The sequence below is a fragment of the Amphiura filiformis genome, chromosome 11, assembly GCF_039555335.1.
Source record: "Amphiura filiformis chromosome 11, Afil_fr2py, whole genome shotgun sequence".
In the NCBI taxonomy this organism is placed as follows: domain Eukaryota; kingdom Metazoa; phylum Echinodermata; class Ophiuroidea; order Amphilepidida; family Amphiuridae; genus Amphiura; species Amphiura filiformis.
In genome coordinates, this window is record NC_092638.1 from 66,476,590 (window position 1) to 66,497,767 (window position 21,178).

The 21,178-nt window shown below is 38.6% G+C and overlaps 2 protein-coding genes and 1 long non-coding RNA gene across 3 annotated transcripts; all 3 read left to right on the forward strand.

Annotated features, from left to right (window-relative positions):
* The first annotated feature begins 2,580 nt into the window (after positions 1–2,580).
* LOC140164095 (uncharacterized) lies at positions 2,581–9,664 on the forward strand. Its single transcript, XR_011860494.1, has 3 exons — positions 2,581–2,745; positions 8,422–8,482; positions 9,325–9,664. It is a non-coding gene; the product is annotated as an uncharacterized lncRNA (long non-coding RNA).
* Positions 9,665–10,361: 697 nt separating this feature from the next.
* On the forward strand, positions 10,362–20,985 carry LOC140164096 (retinoschisin-like). Its single transcript, XM_072187344.1, has 4 exons — positions 10,362–10,430; positions 16,833–16,980; positions 19,186–19,299; positions 20,509–20,985. Exons 1-3 carry the CDS (start codon positions 10,410–10,412, stop codon positions 19,248–19,250), a joined length of 234 nt encoding a protein of 77 aa, XP_072043445.1. The 5' UTR covers positions 10,362–10,409; the 3' UTR covers positions 19,251–19,299; positions 20,509–20,985.
* LOC140163876 (complement C1q tumor necrosis factor-related protein 3-like) lies at positions 19,439–20,915 on the forward strand. Its single transcript, XM_072187189.1, has 3 exons — positions 19,439–19,448; positions 19,703–19,816; positions 20,509–20,915. Exons 1-3 carry the CDS (start codon positions 19,439–19,441, stop codon positions 20,913–20,915), a joined length of 531 nt encoding a protein of 176 aa, XP_072043290.1.
* Positions 20,986–21,178: the final 193 nt, after the last annotated feature.

The window sequence follows — 21,178 nt, forward strand, 5'->3', positions numbered from 1 at the left end:
TCATTATCAAGATCAATATATTATTGAAAAATAACACCTTGATGTTTTGCAAAAGTTCGTTCTACAAATCGTATACTTTGCAAATTTGCTTAATTTATTGTTGTGAATGAGTTATGTACGTTTTACAAAAGTGTTGTTGTTTCAGCCCTCTTTACAAAGTAACTCAAGAACCGCAGCACCTATAAAAGTATGTCTGTGATATTTTAATTCTTCTACACACTCGCTATGAATTGAGCAATACAGTTTTTGCCAAAGCTCACTACCATTCGTAAGATGCTGTGAACTACCAAATCACAACAGTTTAAAATAATTAATAACCTTAAACTAGTACTTCATATTTGGTGTGCAGATCACATGACATATAGATATTTAATATCTATAAAGTAAAAACTTTAACAAAAAAAACTTACATGAACAAAATCATCACTTAAACGAAACGAAACTTATATCGGAAATGTTTTTAAAATAACTTATGCGTCGTGAAAATTAAGATGGATGTTTGGATCAAAAGAGTCAATCGAAACTTTTTTCTGTGACCTATTATTTTTGACTTATGACCTTTTGAAATTCATAAGTAGGCATAACATTTAGGCCTTACATGAAGATTCACATATATCACAAGGTAGATAGAAAATTTAAGCAGTTATTGAAGTAATAGTTACAGCAAAACTCAAACATCATAACAACATCACAAATAATGCATAATAGTAATTGCGAAAACTCGTTTCGAGACTCACTGGTTGAATTTTATACCCTATTATAAATCTTCGGGAGGCCGCGTGATTTTGATACCTCTTTTGCGACTACCGCAACTTGTCTCGCGTTTATTGGAATGGACTTGGTTACCCGACTAGTATACCAGGTTGTTCCCCTGGGCGACTGGGTAACAACTTTATTTGTTTTTTGCTAAATCAAGTTCACGAAATCCAGGAATACAGATTATTCGCAATTATATGATTTCACTTATTTCCACCTTTTTACAAGCCACGAAATAGCGGTGAAATTGGACCTGCAGTTTACCAGCCTACTTTGCAAATAAGTTTTCAGATATGTTGCTTGGGACATCATTTTGTGCTAATTCTGTCAATATACAAAACAATAATACGACATCCGTCAACTATTTTAAAAGAGTATTTCGTGATTACTGGCATTTTTTCAATAGATATCCAGGAAAAAGCTTATCATACTGCAGTTACTGTCCGTTTTCCTATACACAATACACATTGCTCTCACCATTGACGCACGACCTTTACAAATAGTGTATGTTAGAAGTATATTGCATTTGCCTAGTTAACATCACTGTGTGAAAAATAACCGGCCAATATTTAAACTATTCTCCAAACTTCTAGCAAATATATTTCTCTAACATGACCTAAAATTACAGCTAGGTTAGATGTTCAGAAATAGTCGCACTTTCGTAGAATATGAGTGAGGGCAAAGCATAGCTAGCTCATAGCTAGCCAACTCCCCGTGTTAATTGAATGGAGATTTGACCGAAAATATTGAGCTATATTGGTAACGGACCGCTCCGTTCTGAAGGATGCCACAAAAAACGGTTCAAGCTACATTTAAACTATTCTATGAAATTCTAGAAAATATAGTTTTGTAACATGTCCTAAATTTTTAGCTAATTTAGGTGTTTGGAAATAGTCGCACTTTTGTGTTTTAGGAAGGATATGTAAACGACAGATAACACCAAAAATATGAAGAAATTATTTCCAAACCGTGTTAAGTCAACAATCATTATGTTGCTCATTTTCAAGAATGCTGGTTAACAAAAAGCAGGCCATTGTCTCATTTCGTGAACAAAGGTCCACATACCATTGTTTCCTTGCGTTTCCTTTATAATCAGTTACCCAACTGAAGCTGTATTATAGCACCTCATAGCGTTACCGCACATATAAAACAGACACATGTGCACAACCAGAGAAGATCCGATTTAATCAGTTGAGCTGTTTCAATGAGTGTTGTCTTGGTTTAATAGCTTTTAATGGAGTTTAAGTCCTGCAAAGGTCGAGATGAATTTGCGTTTGCTAGTTATGCATGAATATGTGTATTGCACTGCACCACTATTATAATACTTTCTATTATACAAATTAATCTGAATTTTGCAAATAGACATTATGTAGCCAGATGTTTCCAGTGGTATAAAAATTCAATTTGTGGAGGGATGAGGCTGTGGATCACGAAATGCCCTTTTAAGGTCTGCTTTTACATCATTTTCAACACTAAAGGTAGGCGTGTTTAAATTGAAGTTTGCTCAGGATAATTATTTACATGAGTATGTTATCTGTTTACAGTGTACGTCACCCTTAGAGATCTGGCACTGTCACTATGAACCACAATAGCCTCATCCCAATGGCATAGTTCAGTAACCTCAATTAAACAATCAGAGTGCAAAATTTGACCTCAAGTATCAGAGTATGAGTTTTTGTACCCACATTTTCAAAGGTCATTCAATGAATGTGCTAATGTATTGGGGTTAAAGAACTGTGCCTTGATAGATGAACATGTTGTGGATCCTAGTGTGTGGTGATTCGTTATTAGTATGCTGTTTGGTTGGTCAAAAATGAGGTGCTGTCGAAAACATGATTATAATTTTCGGTTTCATTTCTGCATAAATATCACTGCATATCAGTAATACCAGTCACATGGTGTTACTAAGACAAACAGCTTCAGAATTCAGTTCAGCTAGAACGTGTTTGGTTTCGACGAAGCATTGAATCGACTCTACCCTTGGTTACGGTAAGTGCACATTGCATTATTTCAACAGGGCATCATCAGATTTAAGGGTAACTCATGCCCATCAAATTGTTTTCACAACTTTTGGGATGAAATCTGTACTATGTCATGTGCCTATGTAAAAAAAATAAAAATAAATTTTGGATTTATAAAGCGCCTTTCTCCAGATCTTAGAGGACTCAAAGCGCTGTAATTTCGCTGCAATGGTGAATCATCACAATCAGATCGCATCAACTAGGTTGCTGCCGAACGGCGCACACCTATCCGCATTTAGATTGTAACATCCACCAATTATCTGTGCAGCTCCCCAAATTCCATTGGGTGAAGGATGTTTTTGATAACCAAACAACTAATCACCGATTTTTGCGATACAGGAGGAAACCGGAGATCCCGGAGAAAACCTGCGAGAGCGAGCATGGAATCGGGATAAACCAAGTGCACATGAGTCCTTGGGCCGCGCCGGGGCTTGAACCCGGGACCTCAGTGGTGCAAAGCGAGGGAATTACCGCTGCGCTAACTCGCCCTCCCATGTATGTAGTATTATTGTATGAGCGCCCGTTCATTGTTCTAACTTGTGTGAAATATTCCTATATTATGGAAAAGGTGTATGATGCAGAAACAGTGCAATTTCGTCCATTCCAAGTTTAACACTCATAGCAACTGAACGTTGAATATTAGATTACCTAAATTAAATCCTAATTTTTATTATTATTATTATTATTATTATTATTATTATTATTATTATTATTGTTGTTGTTGTTGTTGTTGTTGTTGTTGTTGTTGTTGTTGTTGTTGTTGTTGTTGTTGTTGTTGTTGTTGTTGTTGTTGTTATTATTATTATTATTATTATGTGTCAGTATTGTGCAGAAAGTATTCGATGTCTGTTGCAAATGTTGGAATAGAAGACAAATATTATACGTTACTGCTACAACTCGAGAGGGCGAGTTAGCGCAGCGGTAGTTCCCTCGCTTTTCACCACTGAGGTCCCGGGTTCAAGCCCCGGCGGCGCGGCCCAAGGACTCGTGTGCACTTGGTTTATCCCGATTCCATGCTCGCTCTCGCAGGTTTTCTCCGGGATTTCCGGTTTCCTCCTGCTTTAAAAAAAATCGGGGATAAGTTGTTTGGTTATCAAAAACTTCCTTCACCCAATGGAATTTGGGGAGCTGCACAAATAAATGGGGGATGTTACAATCTAAATGCGGATAGGTTTGCACTATTCCGGCTGCACAATACCTAGTTGATGCGATCTGATTGTGATGATTCACCATGGCAGCGAAATTACAGCGCTTTGAACACTCCGTGATCTGTGGTAAGGCGCTATATAAATACCGAAATTTATTTATTTTATTTATTATTATTCTCATGTTGAAAACTCTAAAACTTGTTAAAAACTTGAAATCAAATAGGAATTTTGATGTTCGCCTTTTGTTTTAAAAAGAAAGACATAAAAAATTATTTTCTTGATTTTCAAAGAGGACTACAGCTTTCATATGGTTATCGTATGATTACACGGCGTTTGAAAATGTTGCTACCATTCCATCGGCCCCTCTAAAAATTGAAAACAATTTCATAATCAATTTAGTTGTTTATTATAGATTACGCATTCATATACGTATAAACCAAAGTATTACTTTGTATAAACCATAGCACTTGTCCTTGTTTTGGGGTTTTGTGCAGAAATTGTTAGTTTTCCTACGGATTTGGACTGTTAACTTGGTATATTATTGAGCTAAACTTGGGCAACCACTCTATCAGAGGATGATTTAAGGAAGCCCCATCATGCACTGCAAACGTGTTATCACCAGAGTTTCAACTGCCACTTTACTTTTCAAATCCCATTGAACTCTGTGCAAAAGATGTTGTTTAAGAATTGTGCGTGTGTCATTATTAGTTGGTCGATTTCAGATCTAAAGTGATGTATGCATGAAGGATAATTCACACCTTCTGTAGGTAACATAAAATGTGAAATCGACCAGCATTGTGAATGCGTTTTTATTGTAAGTATATCAGTCCAAATTCAAATTTAACCATGGCCGTCAATGCTATGTGCGAGCAGTCGTGTCATGTTCACTCACACAGCTGTGCTAACCGCAAGTCAACACAGTGGCGTGGTGGGAAGTGCTTAAATCATCCTCTGCCACTCTATCAAACCATCTGCCAATGTTAAGAATTTAGGTGTTGTTTTGATGAAGCTCTAAATATGTCTTCCCATAATACAATCTTTGTAAAACTCTCAACGTTTTCTTAGCCAGGATGCGTGTCATCATGCTGTCAGAACACAACTCCCTCATGTATGGTGAGGGAGTTCGCCCAAACGCACCTTGGTTTACTCCTTCTCTTCAAGCTGCCAAGCAGAAGAAACGTCAATGTGAGAGAGCCTGGAAAAAATCGGGTTTAGAATGCCACAGACAAATATTCCAAGAACAATGCAAGGAATATCATAAGCTGCTCTACGATGCCAAAACTACCTACCATAAATCGCAAGTTGACAATACCAATGACCGTCAGCTTTTCAAAGTCATTGATAATATTTGTGTTGGAAAACGCGAACAGATTCTTCCATCTAGTGACGCCGAAAAAGACCTTGCTGATAACTTTGCCGACTACTTTGCTTCCAAGATTCGCGACATCAGACAAGAACTTGATCAGGATAAAGATAATGAGAACAGTATTAGCCATCCATTTGAATCCTGCCAGAGTCATTTCAGCGAGTTTAGCCAGTAGGTAACAGATGAGGATGTGCGAAAGTTTATTCAGAAGTCGCCAACCAAATCATGTCCATTAGACCCGGTTCCTACTTGGCTCTTGAAAGAAGAACTCCTTGACGAACTTACTCCTATCATCACGAAGTTAGTCAACAGATCATTCTCCTATGGACGATTCCCTACATCGTTTAAACGTGCTCGTGTTGTACCATCCTTAAAGAAGCCAAAAATGGATCGCGAAGTTTTAAAAAACTATCGGCCCATATCCAACCTCAGCTTCTTGTCCAAACTCGAAGAAAGAATCGCTGCTTCTCAGATCCAAGACTATCTTTCTGCAAACAATCTTTATGCGCATGTCCAGTCTGCTTACCGCAGCTGCCATAGCACGGAATCAGCGCTACTGCGGGTTCAAAATGACCTTCTTTCCGCTGTGGATAGTCAGAAGGAGGCAGTTCTCGTGTTGTTAGATCTCTCCAGCGCCTTCGACACGATCGACCATCGCATTTTCTTGAATCGCCTTAACTCTCGCTATGGAATTGAAGATAAAGCACTTGACTGGTTTACTTCGTACATGGACAATCGCAGCCAGCAAATTGTCATTGGTGTCAGTGTTTCCGTATCACAACCGTTGGAATTTGGCGTCCCCCAAGGCTCAGTGGTGGGACCGCTATCTTTCATTATGTACACGGCACCCCTTGAGGACATCACCTCTGCTCACGGAATACACTCAATGATATACGCCGACGACACTCAACTATTCCTGTCTCTCAAGCCATCTGATAGATCACATGCCCTGCCGCTTCTAGAGGAGTGTATCTGTGATGTTAAGCAATGGGCTGTCGCTAATAAATTGATGATGAACGATAGCAAAACCGAAGTCATTCATATCAGGTCGCGTTTTGCTAAGATTCCTGCAATGCCTCCTCTAGCTGTTGGTGCTACGTCGGTCGAGATTTCTGACATTGCCCGCAACCTCGGTGTTGCTATGGACGGTCACCTGTCTATGTGCACCCACGTGAACAACATCTGTAGATCTGCTACCATCGCCATCAGGAAGATTGGTCAGATCCGTCCATGCCTTGACCAACATACCACCGAGCGTCTCGTTCACGCGTTTATTACGTCTCGTTTGGACAGTTGCAATTCGTTGCTCTACGGCCTTCCTGACTCGCAAATAATGAAATTGCAGCGGGTACAAAACACAGCTGCCAGACTCGTTGCCAAGGTCAGAAAATATGATAGTATATCACTTGTTCTTGACGATTTGCACTGGCTGACAGTTAAGAAGCGCGTCATCTTCAAGATACTGCTGTTGACATTTAAAGCGCTGAACGGTCTGGCACCTGCTTATCTGACTGAGCTTCTAACAACTTACTCTCCTGGTCACCGTGGACTCAGATCAAGTACGCAGAATCTTCTGCAACCACCAACTAAGAACTGGTCTACGGTATCATATGGCTCAAGAGCATTCTGCCACGCCGCTCCTTCACTGTGGAACAATCTTCCCGGCCATATCAAGAAATCTAACTCTGTTGACTCATTCAAACGTGTCCTCAAAACTCATCTCTTCAAACTCAATATTCACGGCTGGAAAATCTAATCATCTTTTTGTTCGTGTGTTTCTGACTTTCTCGTTTGGGACTTATGATGTTTTGCTTGAATGTTGTTTTATAATATGCTGTAGTTTAAGATATATAGTTGGTATTTATTGCTGTCTACAGATCTCCATGAACCTGCCTTTTTTGTTTTGGGCTCTCGTTTATGTGTTCTTTGGAGGTTTGTAGACTTTTGTAGTACCACTTTTGTGCAATTTTGTTATTGGTTTTGATGCCTATGCTTAATTATGTTGGTGCTATATTTTGTTGTAGTTTAAGATATTTTGTTGTCGTCTACAGATCTCCATCAACCAGCTCTCCGGTTGCTCGTTGTGTTTCTGCTGTTGCTTGGAGATCTGTAGATGTTTTACATTTTGTTGTTGTTTTGTAAAGCGCTTTGAGGTCTTCGGACTGAAAGCGCTATATAAGCGGGTTTTTATTATTATTATTATTATTATGGTGCCCGTGAAATGGACCTAAAACGGCTGCAGCGTCTCCAAAATAAGGCAGCCAGGCTGACCTTTGCATGTGGACGAGACAGGTGCTCTGCCGAAATGTTGAATACCCTCCATTGGCTCCCGGTGAAAGAAAGGTCAAAATCATGTTACACATATACAACTGCGTATCAGGTACTGCTCCGGCTTATTTACAAGATCTTGTCACACGTTATAATCACCCAGATTCATCTAGAAGTAGTCGGAGGCTTCGCTCATCATCTGACAAAACTAGGCCCTATATAATTCGCTCCAATAACAGAGCCGGGGATTGCTGTTTCGCCGTTTTCGGGCCCAGCTCTGGAACAAGCTCCTTGTTTATGTTAGAGAAGCGGAATCTGCTGCTGCTTCTGAAGACATACATTTTTCCTAATGTGTTATTTATTGTTGTTGTTTTCCATATGTATTTTGTCACGTTCGTTTTGGAGCAAAATCGCTGTGGTATTTGTAGAGCGCTATAGAAATGTGCTTTAATACTGAATAATAATAATAATAATAATAATAATAATAATAATAATAATAATAAGTTATAAGTAGTGATTTCCTGTCATATTAAGGACAATTGTATGTTTTTAAGATTTTAAAACAGAAAAAAACAATTTTGGTCTATATTTTGTGTATAATTTTCTATAATTTTCTAGTCACATATATAGCTATACATCGGTGTCAAAATATAGCAGTATTATGACATTTGATATAATTGAATCTGATGGTTCCAGCCACTAGAGCTACCTACGGCTAGTATGATTCGTCTCTTTTCTAAATTCATTAAATAATCGAATGTTGGTACAATTTGGTACAAGAACTTCTCAGGTCACATTCTTTGCATATCTGGTATCGGAGTATTAATGTGACAGTAAGCCTCTGTTGCTGTTACTTTTTCAGATGCTTTTTGCCTGGCTAATTTGCATAGTGTGCTTGATAGGGTCTACTATAGCCACAGAAGGTACGTATTCTTGGTTTTTAAAGTTTACGTCATTTCAACTTATTTTAGTTGTCATCTATCATCCATTCATTCATTCATTCATTCATTCATTTGTCAATTCGTTCGTTCGTTCGTTCATTCATTCATCCGTTCATTCATTAAGTTGGAGATGAATGTATAATAATTGAATGATATATAGGTCTCAATGAATCTGAAAGATATGTAGGAGCTAGAGAAATTAAAATGCAATGTTGACAGAAGAAAGAAAGGGAAAAAAGAAGAAAAGAAAGAAATTACTGAAAAACAATAGTCCAGTCGAGTTTAAGCTGGACTAAAGAAGAAACACAAAACACAGTTGTGATTAAAGGCCGCTATAAATATCTGGAAAATACATTAAGTTGGGAGCTGGTGGTATAGAGGTGAACAGTGACTTGATTATATTTTAGCCTACTTAATTGGGTTGTCCTTGAAAGTTTGCCTGGTCAACTGGATCCCCCTTTAAGTCAACGACTGTCTTAGAAGAAAGAAGAGTCTGTAAGAAAAAAGACAGAGCCGTGATATACTCGGCTGTGTAAGAACCTAGTAAAGAAACAATACCCAGTCACGACTGGGCGGTAAGAAGAAATTAATGACCCATCCAAAACAACGGCAGTGACACTGTCATGGCTGTGTACAGAAAAAGGACACAGTGTTGTATAATACGAAACTAACAGTAAATCGAACACTTTAATTATTTTGAACAAAAGGCATTTGCTCCACTATAACATTACTGTGTCACAAGTAAACTTATAAACGGTGGTGATTGTAAATTGTTTTATACAAAGATGTCCTAATATTAATATACCAATGCTTTTGCAAAACAGATGCGGACTGCAATGCTGTTCTTGGGATGGAAAGTGGGCTCATTCAAAACGAACAAATAACAAGCTCTGATTTTTACGCGGGCGCTGGTGGCTTATTTGCACATGAAGGCAGACTCAACAATGATCAATATTGGGCAACGAGAGCCTCGAATCCAGCAAATCCGTGGATTCAGGTTGCTTTCGAAGATACGGTCACCATAACAGGGATACTCACACAAGGTAGTGCACTCAATTTCAATGAATGGGTAACACATGATGCAGTCATGTCTACAGTAGAATTCATCTCGACCTTTGCAGGACTTAACCCCATTAAAAGCTATTAAACCAAGATAACACTCATTGAAACAACTCACTGATTAAATCGGATCTTCTCTGGTTGTGCACAAGTGACTGTTTTCATGTGCGATATCGCAATAAAGCTGGTATTCATAGCTTCAGTTGGGTAACCGATTATAAAGGAAACGAAAGGAAACAATGTTATGTGTGGCTTTGTTCACGAAATCAGACAATGGCGTGCTTTTTGTAAACCAGCATTCTTGAAAATGAGCAACATAATGATTTTTGACTTAACACGGTTTGGAAATAATTTCTTCATATTTTTGGTGTTATCTGTCGTTTACATGTCCTTCCTAAAACACAAAAGTACGACCCTCTCCAAACACCTAAATTAGCTAAAAATTTAGGACATGTTACAAAACTATATTGTCTAGAATTTTAGAAGAGTACTTTTAATATTGGCCGGTTATTTTTCACACAGCGACGTTAACTAGGCAATGTACTATTACCTATAACATTAACTAAAACACCAAAGTACGAATATTTCCAAACATCTAAATTAGCTAAAAATTTAGGACATGTTAAAAACTATATTTTCTAGAACTTTAGAATAGTAATATTGGCCGGTTATTTTTCACACAGCGACGTTAACTAGTCATATCCCCATACTGTTAACGTAGGGCTATTTGTAAAGGTCACGCGTCAATGGGAAAGAGCACTGTGTATTGTGTATAGGAAAACGGACAGTAACTGCAGTATGAAAGCTACAGATACAATATGGCAATACAGAAGATTCACTGGCATACATTATGGATGGTTCTGCACCTAAGGTAGGTCTTCGTGATTTTATTGCTGAATATTTGTACTATTATATAGGCCTAGATGATTATAAACACTCCACTCATTAAACAAGTCATTAAAATCATCATAACATATTTCTTAAGGACTCGGTCATTTACTGCTTTTGTACACTATAACCAAGGGGGTGACACTAAATTCACGGTTGTTCTATCAAGCACGCAAACGAATGACAAATCCCGTTGGTTTGCTATCTAGAAAATGAGGCCAGTTATCGATACGTTATGAACCATTATGAATAATTCATATTCGACCCCATGATCAAGTTGGCGAATACTGACGCCGTTAGTTTTACGAACTTTGTCTGTTCAATGAGAGTATAGCGCGCCCTCAATACATCTGGGCACAAAACACTCGAAAACGATCCGATTTAATGAAATGGCGGACAGGCATTTCCCATCAGGCATCGTGATATGTTTTTCAAAGAAAGTCTACTAAATTAATTTTGAAATGACTGTTTGCAATAGCAGTGTCGAAATAAGGACTTGCTGTCAGTAATGCGAAGAAAATGCGTGACAGGTGTAAGGTATGAAATACATGTAGAATTTGAAGTATAGAAAATATTTGACATCACATCTGACCTTCCATTTTGGCGCCATTTTGAATGTGTGTTTCTATTCGTTTCCTTGCGTGATAATAATGATCAATTTGCAATTATCAGACATATTGGTACTTTGCTTCCGGAGTGAATAAGTATTTTTAAATGTATGTAAAGAATTTCACATCATAGTGCCATTTCAGCTATGCATACACAACACCAAAATGAACCAACTTCTGATTGGTCACAGTCTGCGTATTCCGGAAATCGAATAAATCAATGTCCTTGAACATTTTAAGATCCATTGCCTCATTTCAAATATATAGTTTTAGTTTTGGTTTTGGTTTTGGTCACGTGGTTTCCTATTGTCCTGCCTAACCACTTGAATCACAAGATATCGAACTCTTTGTTTCTACCTTTTGTTTAAAACTAAACATTTGTGACAGGTAGTTTCGGTTTTGGTTTCAGTTTCTTATAAGTGGTGTGACGAATAAAATTACAGGATTTTCGAGTTACCTGATCTAAGTATACAAAAGAAATGTTTAAATTTCGCAGTGCAATATTCACGATCAGAGAAGTCGAACAAAACAGTCTACATTTGAAAGCATTGATTTAGTTTGAAAGCATTGGCTTGAGACTACGAAATAGCCTAAGCTGATTTCACTGTGAAAATATATAGACCATCGAAATATTTGCATTCGACATTACAAAAGGGGCCACTACTGTAATTGTATAGGTGCTATAAACAAAATCGATTCATGTCCTTAATCCCATGTACCAGAATCGATGGAAGGCCATTATATGACCTCTAATAACCTAATGACTTTTACTGAAGCAATTTTTACTGCAAAAAGTAGAAGATAGAGGGGAGAAGATTGGGGTGTGTGTGTGTGGGGGGGTTGGAGGGCAAGGGGATATGGGCCGGAGAGAGAGAAACATATGAGAGAGAGCATTGGAAGTGAAAGAGAAGGGGAGGAGAGCTCGAGATGAAGATATCGAATGTAGGGGAGGAGGAGGGGAGCCCCCTCTTAAAGAGGTATGGGTTGTGCTTCCCGGGGATAATAAACTAATTCATAATCAAATCATCTCCATGCATCGTTTATGTTTCATACAAACAAACGAATTCCCCCACCCCACCCCATCCTTCAGTATACGCGCATGTATATGATTTCTAGGCCTAGAACTCGTGAGTGTAATATGCCACCTACCTTCGACAGAGAGCATCAACTGTCGTCCGCGGGATAGATTTCCGATATCAATCATGATAATAATTATGTTAGCACAATAGGCTATTGTATACTTCTGGTTATATACCCTATACTGTGTCCTCCCAGCATAATAATAGTGTTATGATTGCAGATCAGATCAGCTCTACTTTTTAATCCCTTGATTTTTGGTTTCTGAACAAAAGAGAAACCAAAACTATATATTTGAAATGAGGGATTGTTGCTTTGACATAGCTGGATGACACTGTGTACACTCAATTATATATCATTGTGAATTAACATGTCTTTTAAATGCAGACGAACCGTATTTGCTTCTAATGTATTCGATAAAATTCCATATTTTTGGGATAGGATTCTCTGATGCAGCCGGGTGCGGCCACGCGTTGCCACCAACTGGCTTATTAGCTGTAGTTTCAGTCGCTGGAGCTCCGCACTTCAGACGATAAAAAGGCATGTAAATCTCAAAGTGTATACACTTGATAGGGGGGCATACATTTAATATTTGGCCTTTCTTTTATAACGAAACGGTATACGAAATATACCAGCTTATAGTTAATAAAGAAAGGTGATTATACGTATTCACTTATCAATTTGGCATGGATGCAGGCCCCGTCTGCATAACATGACTACCGCCCGCAATACGCCAGGGCACAAATTTGAATAACAATACGCTATTTACATATCAATGCGCCTCATGCTAATGAGTTGAGCCCTCTCCGGGAATTGCTCTATGCTATAACTATTCTGTGCGCATCCTGCAAACCAACTTGCATTCTGAATGCGAGGAATGTCCGAAGATTAATCCAATGAGCGCAGTAAACATTTTTTCCATGGACACTGAATACAAGGCAATAGTACGGTGTCTGATCTCCGCCAAATCCCCCTTTTATTATTCATTCCCCTTTTTTGCAAATAGTTCCCCCTTTTTTTATTTCCCCCTTTTCAATTAGTTTCTCCTTTTTGTAAATATAGTTCCCTTTTTCAAATAGTTCACCCTTTTTGACCTCCCCTTTTCAAAGAGTTTCCTCCTTTTTTAACTTTCCTTTTGCAAATAGTTCCCCTTTTAGTTCCCCTCTTTCAAATAAATCCACTTTTTGAAAATTGTTTCCCCTTTTGACATTCCCCTTTTCAAATAGTTTCCCCGTTTTCAAATAGATTCCCCTTTTCAAATAGTTCCCCTTTTTTAGTTTACCCATTTTCAAATAATTTCCCTTTTTGCAAATAGTTCCCCCTTTTTTACCTTCCCCCTTTTCAAATAGTTTCCCCTTTTTGCAAATAGGCCTACTTCCCCGTTTTTTACTTTCCCCCTTTTCACCTTTACAAATAGTTTTTTTAAAAATATTTTCTCTTTTAAATCTCTTTACACTCAAGAATGGTTTCTCCCATTTTTACTTTCTCCCTTTTCAAATTAGATTCCCCGATTTTTAGTTTGGCCCCGCTTTTTTGGTGCGCATGGAACCATGCGGAGTGTTAGCCTTGATCAAGGCTTCGGTCGTATACTTGAAATATCGTGATATTGAAATACAAGAGTCCAGCATACACGGCACGATAAAATCATATGATGGTATGGTACAAATACTTGAGCTTAAAATCAAATGAATTATTAACATATTAATTATATAGGCCTATAGCCATTTTTTAAAATATAAACTACATAGCTTCTGTGGCAGTGGTAGCCTACGGCCCGGGGGGGGGTCTTCGAAAATTTTTGTAAGGGGGTGTGCCACGCAGACTTTCGGATGCTGACTTTCTCTATACCTACTTTTTGCTGTTTTTACAACCCATCAGTATACCAATTTTCAAGAAAAAGCACCCAAAAAGCACCCAAATTTGCCATAATTGGGCGCTTTAAGGGCATTTTTGCCAAAATGCGGAACCAGGGAGAACACCCTCCGGGGCCTACAGTCAAGAACTCTTTCAGACTGGGTGCCGGGCAAAGCAGAAAGGGGAGCTACTCAGTGTTCTGTGAGCATATGAAAAGCATTCATTTTCAGCCTTTTTGCCCAATTTCACGAGCATTTTCAGTTTTTTCATTCTTTTTAGGAAAGTGCAGTCTCATGCCGTTTATAAATCCAAAATTAATCGCTCTCGTCCTTGCCTGCCTAAATCAGCATATCGCAAGAACATACCTCCACTTAATTCAGTAGGCTACTGAGGATACATATAAACTTGAAACAAGTCTATAGAACTTCCCTTTTTTCACGTTAGGCTTCCTGCCAGTTCAATCCTTGAACATTGTTGAATGGTTAAACATGTTAAAACCATCTCTTGATGTTTAAACTCAAAATACCACATCCGATTATCGGCCACTTTCTGCTGAAAATTCCTCCAACTCGCGATGTCAAATACAAATCTTTTCATTTAAGGGGGTACTACACCCCTGCCCAAATTTGTGCCTATTTGTGCATTTCTCTTTAAAATTATATCGCATTGGGGACAAGTAAGATATGTATATTATAGGGGCAAGGACTACAACTACTGCACTATCAATTTTATTTCAGCACAGACAACAGTTGTGGGGTTACAGTCAAAAATGAGGGAAAACCAATTTTTGATCAATAAATCAATACCTACTTCCTTTGAGCTGCTGCATTTTTAGTACAGTAGTTGTAGTCCTTGCCCCTATAATATACATATCTTACTTGTCACCAATGTGCTCTAATTTTTGAGAAAAATGCAAAAATAGGCATAAAATTGGTCAGGGGTGTAGTACCCCCTTAATATATGCCTATATAGGCCTACATGTATTAAAAAGATTGCAGATGTAATCATTTAGTAAAAAATCTACCCCAAATTTGCGTGTTAGACTGAGCACTGCTCTGAACTGATGTGATATCCGCATACAAAATAACACAAACAAAGACAATGCTTGAAAACATACTTTGTGCATTTATAGTGGTGTTCAAATAATTACCACTGATCAAGTCTCATGTGTGTGTTTGTTTGTCAATTTGTTTGCTTGTTTATAGACACCGTTCACAGACTTTCAAACATTTGCTATGAATTTGCCCGGGAATTTCCCCCGGGGAATTTGCCCAGCATAACTGTATAGGCCTAGTAACTTGAGTGAGACGTTTACAAAACATGTTATGTTTCACCTGAACATGGTTTCATCAGCCCTATTAAAATCGGAGTAAAACCCCTCTATACACATGCATAAATGTTGACGGATCCCTAACCCATTGAATGTAGAGGTCGCTACGGGCTATAAATCTAGCTACGCTGGTATCCAAATTCATGTCGAACGCCTTTCAAATAATGGATATAGTGGAATGAGCTCTAATGAGTGCACGGTACCATCCAGGGTCCAGGCTTACTGGCAAAGCCTACGCACGGAAAACGGGGAGTACCCAAACAAAAAGGGAGTATTATTTAATAAGGGAGTAAAGTTAAAATGGGCATATTTGTGAAAAGCGGGAGGAAAGTAAATAGGGGGAACTATTTGCAAAAAAAGGGGAAAGTAAAAAGGGGGAGCTATTTGTAAAAGGGGACTATTTAAAAAAAACCAGGGGGAATTAAATAGGTTATTTGTAAAAAGGGAAACTATTTACAAAAGGGGGAACTATTTGTAAAACGGGGGAAAGTAAAAACGGGGAACAATTAACTAATTACAAAAAGGGGGAAATATTTACAAAAAGGGGAAAAGTAAAAAGGGAAACTATTTGTAAAAAGAGGAATTTTTGCAAAAAGGGGGAATTAAAAGGTGAAACTATTTGTAAAAAGGATAACTATTTACAAAAAGGGGGAAGTAGTTTGCAAAAGGGGGGGGGGTAATTAAAAATCGGGGAATAAATAATAAAAGGGGGAATTTGGCGGAGATCAGACACCGTACAATAGGGCTTTGCTGAAACATTCAAATCTTGACTTATTACTTTCCTTTAAATGTACGCTGTTACATCATTATTGGGACCATTGCAACAAATGAGGTGTCATAATGCGCAGAAATAAACTCTGCTTCGACCGCATATTCCAAATGTGGCATGCAATCAACTGTTTAGGAATAGTCGTCATTATTTAAAGTGGTAATTACTTTTAGGTAGATGTTTATATAAGATGTTATATTACACCGTAATATTAATATAAAGGAATTGCTTCCAGGACAAAAAAATATTGATCATACATTAATTGCTTTTAAATTGACATAGGCTACTGATCCAAGTGTGACCGAATATAGTTACAAAGATACGCCATTCGCCACTTGCACGGTTCCGCCATTATGCACTATATGCGGGAGAGCCTCGAACTGGCAGCATACATGAAAGGAAGAATTACGTAACCTTACACAGAATGTTATATGACTGGTTCAATTCCCATTCATGTATGCTGCCAGTTCGAGGCTCTCCCCGCACATAGTGCATAATGGCGGAACCGTGCAAGTGGCGAATAATTTTGCACTCTTATAATGAAATGTTACTTTCCTTGCAAGGCGAGACAACCAAATCATTCCACATCTCGTTACGCGTGCCATTTGTGTGGGGTGCAATGAGTTGGGACGGGTGATGGGTTGTCGTGGATGGATAGGTGACATATGGTGGTTGTGGGTTACTGCGGTTCAAAACAAATGTGTCTAGTCATGTATTCATCTGGTAAAAATGTCATTTTTATTGCAGACATTTAATGCGAACAGTGATCGAGATACAGTTGTTAGTATCACGTTTCCTCAACCAATTAGCGCCAGGTTTTTACGTATTATACCTACAGAACGGCATAGCTGGGTATCACTACGCTTTGAAGTCATTGGATGTCAGAATCAAAACGGTAAGAATCCTTTTCGTTAAGTTAAGTTTATAGTGTAAATGGCAGTGGCGTAGCCAGTGGTGGGGGGCAGGGGGCCGGCGATGGCCGTTGGTACACGTAAGGCCGTCGGTAGACGGAAGGCGTTGGTGAAAAAATAATTGGGTTAACAATATAGACTATTTTTTACCCAGGGTGACAGAAAAAAGGGGAGAATTGTCCAAAAATGATGATAAATTGTGAAAATTTTTGTGTTTTTAGGATGGTACCGCCTATAATCCGCTCTGACTTACTAACTGGGCCATATGGAAGAACAGGGGAATACTTAAATAAAGTATAAAGAAGAAATAAACAAACAAACAAACAAACGGATTAATTTTAATCCTATTGCTCTCGTCAAATTTCCCTCAAAACGAGGCATAGGAAACTTCAAATAGCAACTTCATGCTTATACAGCAATTTTCGTATAAATAAAGCTGCTGGTGCCTGGTACAGAAGAGCCAACCCATGTTTACATGAAAGAGCTATTCGATCAGGAAAGAGCGACTATCCGCGGTTGTGATATCTGTACTTGCACATCCTCTAAGTTCCAGCGGACCTTGCCCTTGAAAAAAGCCAAAAATTGTCAAGCGAATCGTTTTAGACAACATGCACGGGAATTTAGAATAAACATTTAAGGCCCATAATTTGTGGGACATTTAAGGCCCATAATTTGGGGGACATTCTACTCCAGTGCAGGTCAAAGTCCAGCTATGAAAGTGTTACTCTTGTGAAGTATAAAAGACAATAATTCTACTATTGTTTATATAGGCCTAAATCAATGTTTTCCTTTCAATTTACTCATCGGTGAATAGGTTTTACACAATAAAAAAGAATTATTTGTAATAAAATACGTAAAATAAGGACAAAAACCTGTCACAATGGTAACATTAAAACAAAAATGAAACGATAACATTTAAAACAATAATGCAATGTGACAGGTTAATTAGTATTTCTTATTCATTTGGATGAGAATGTTTTTTTTTTAATTTTCATAGCTTTGTCCAATGCTCATCTCTTTGAATTAAGAATCCTCATTTCTCAGATTATAAAATCTAAAAACAGCAGGGCAAAAATAACAAATGAAAAGGGAATACCAGGTACGCCTCGTGTTAAATAAGCAACGACAACAGCAAAGGAGAGAATTTTACACACAACACAAGTTAGCAAGTAAGTTAAGCAAAACATATCTCCAGCACAAAAAGTGCAGAAGCGCAACATAAAAGTCACCAGGTGGTCAGTATTAAACCATTGTCACTCAACTAGACAACGTAAGCCTTCCAGATCTGGAGAACTTATTGCTCAGCAGACAATGATTTGGAAGAGACTGTGGGTATAAAGAGGTCCCGCCTAGTTTTCCCAGAGGATTTTCGTGAGGCCTGTCATCAAAAATTGAAGGCCATATTCACCATGATGAACAGCTCATTAACGAGTAATAAAAAAAACTATTCCAATTGCATAAGACAGTCAAAGTATGAAGTAAAGAAATGAAAGCTGGGAAAGGAGACCAAATGCAGCCCCTGCAGGGGGGGGGATGAAATGGTCCAATAAAGATATCCCAAGATCACTCAAAATGAGGATCTACAGGGCCCTTATTCTCCATATTGTCACCTGCGGATTCGAATCCTGTTCATGGCGTAAATCAGACAAGAGCAAGCTCGAAACATTAGAGATGTGATGCCTTCAGCCTATCCTTACTATCCTGCTTATGGACAAGATAAAGAATGGGAGAAGTAGTATCCCAACAACAGCTAAAATAGTTTGGTCATGTTATTCGAATGCCCAACCACCATCTGCCGCTCCATGCTTACCATGCTTACAAGGACACCACGTCTCCTTCCTAACAGATGAGAAAAAAAACAAGCACATCACGACATAATGATACCACTACATGTATTTGAAAAGCAGACTCAATGAGGACTACAGTGGAGGAGATGAACTCGTATGAGATCAAAGGGCCATTTCGGTTTGTGGATATAAGTCAACTCGCAGAATTTCAACTTATGTTCTAACCTATGTTGATATAATTCAAGGTCACCAGTGGTCAAATAATGGTTAATTTCTGTTATGAGATGGGTTGCAATGAAACTTAGTGCATACAATATTTCGGTCCAAGATCATTTCAAGGTCACGGTTGCTTTTCGTGACCACAGCAAATGTTGTCTTTATTTTATTTTATTTTTCTTGAAGGTGTGAATGAATGTGATTTAGATCCTTGCCAGAATGGAGCTACCTGTGGCGACGGTGAAGACTAGTACACTTGTATATGTGCGTCAGGATGGACAGGGGATAATTGTGAACAAGGTAAGGCATATCTGTTTGACCTCACAAGAAAACCTCATTTGAACCCATCTCGCTCAGTCAGTGTTGCCGATGCCTTACAAGCAGTGAAAGAAGCATCAAGGCGTGGTGAATCAACAACTGACCTCCCAGTCCGCTCCAAATGTCTTCGAGTAAAAAAACCAATACGTTTAGCCAACGGAGGGACATTGAAAACCTATCCAATAGCAGGCAATTCCAAACCGCTGACCACACGCACTAAAAGGACACTGAATGTCACCAGTGAATAAACAATGGTTAAGTTCTGTTATGAGATGGGTTGTTCTGAAATTTAGTGCATATAATTTTCTGTCCAAGATTATTTTAAGGTCACGGTTGCATTTCATGATCACAGCAATTTGTTTTCTTTATTTTATTTTTCTTGAAGGTGTGAATGAATGTGAGTTACATCCTTGCCAGAATGGAGGTACCTGTGAAGACGGTGTAGACTCGTACACTTGTATATGTGCGTCAGGGTGGACAGGGGATAATTGTGAACTAGGTAAGGCACATATGTTTGACCTCACAAGAAAGCCTCATTTGTACCCATCTCCCTCCCTGTTGCCGTGAGGACGAAGTGACTCAGTGGTTACGGTCTTGGACTCATAATCTGAGAGCTTACAAAAATGACACAGAAATGCAAACTTGTCTGGGTCAAGCCCACTAACATGACAAAACAACGTCAGCGTTTCGGTGGATGTCAGGATATAATCATGAACGAAATAGTAAATTTGGCACTGCGGGAATTAAAGAGCGAGCGATTTCAGGCGGTGTACGTCATGAGTTGGTGTCAGAACGAATGGTATAAGGAAAAGGGAAACGAGTGTCCGGTTTAGCCATTCGTACTCTTGGCTTGAAATCTACGGGGCTTCATCAAATTTCACGGGCCAAATTTGTTAAGCCCATAAGAACTACCTGCCGATTGGTCAAAATGAATATTGTGTCCAATTTTGAACCAATCAAGGAGGGTATTAATAAGGTCATCTGCAAATGCAAAATTGACCGTAAATAGGTTAAAGCCTGTGAACATAAGTGGCAATAGAAATGGGCATTTCAAATTATCAACCAATCAGAAATGCTGTTAGATGATCAGCAGTGTCCAGTGGCATTGTTTCACGTATGTGTACAGTATATTTCGTGTGCAACAAGATTACATTAACAATGCCTATCTCGTTTTGTTTTCTATGTTTGCAGGTCCACCACGTCAAATGGTCGCATTTATGGCCGTAAAAACTGCAGCGCAGACAGGCGCTGTTGACGATGTTGTTACATTTGAGCTGACAGAAACCAACGTCGGCAATGCTTTCGACACCACAACTAGCGCATTCACCTGTCCTGTCTCCGGCCTTTACTTCTTTGCTTTCCAGATCAGCATGAAGCCCAAAGGAAACAAAAACCCTGTTTATTCATTGACGAAAAATGATCGCGTGGTTATTTCCACATACAATTCTAAAAAGATCCGTATTTCGAGTAACGCTGCAGTGCTGCAGTGTGAGGCTGGAGAGGAAGTGAAGTTGCAGTTCAAGGGCCGCAAGGGCACTATTCCTCACAGCGATCGTGGCAAGTACGAGCTGTCCAGCTTCTCGGGCTTCATGTTGTAAATCTAGAAAGTCTGAAACCAGAAATATTAAAGGTGTCAATACACCAAAAGATGGATTGAAAATAGATATTATGTAATAATAGCCATATCTTAATCAAAATACGTATATTTCCTCTGCAAACCCTTTCAAAAACAGAGTGCAGTTATGGTAATCGCAATTAAAATTGCTTTCGACGCGTCGAATGAAATTAACGATTACCATCACTCCTCTGCTATCACGTAAAATAACCGTTTTGTTTTGAGGGCTCGGTATCACAAAAACTA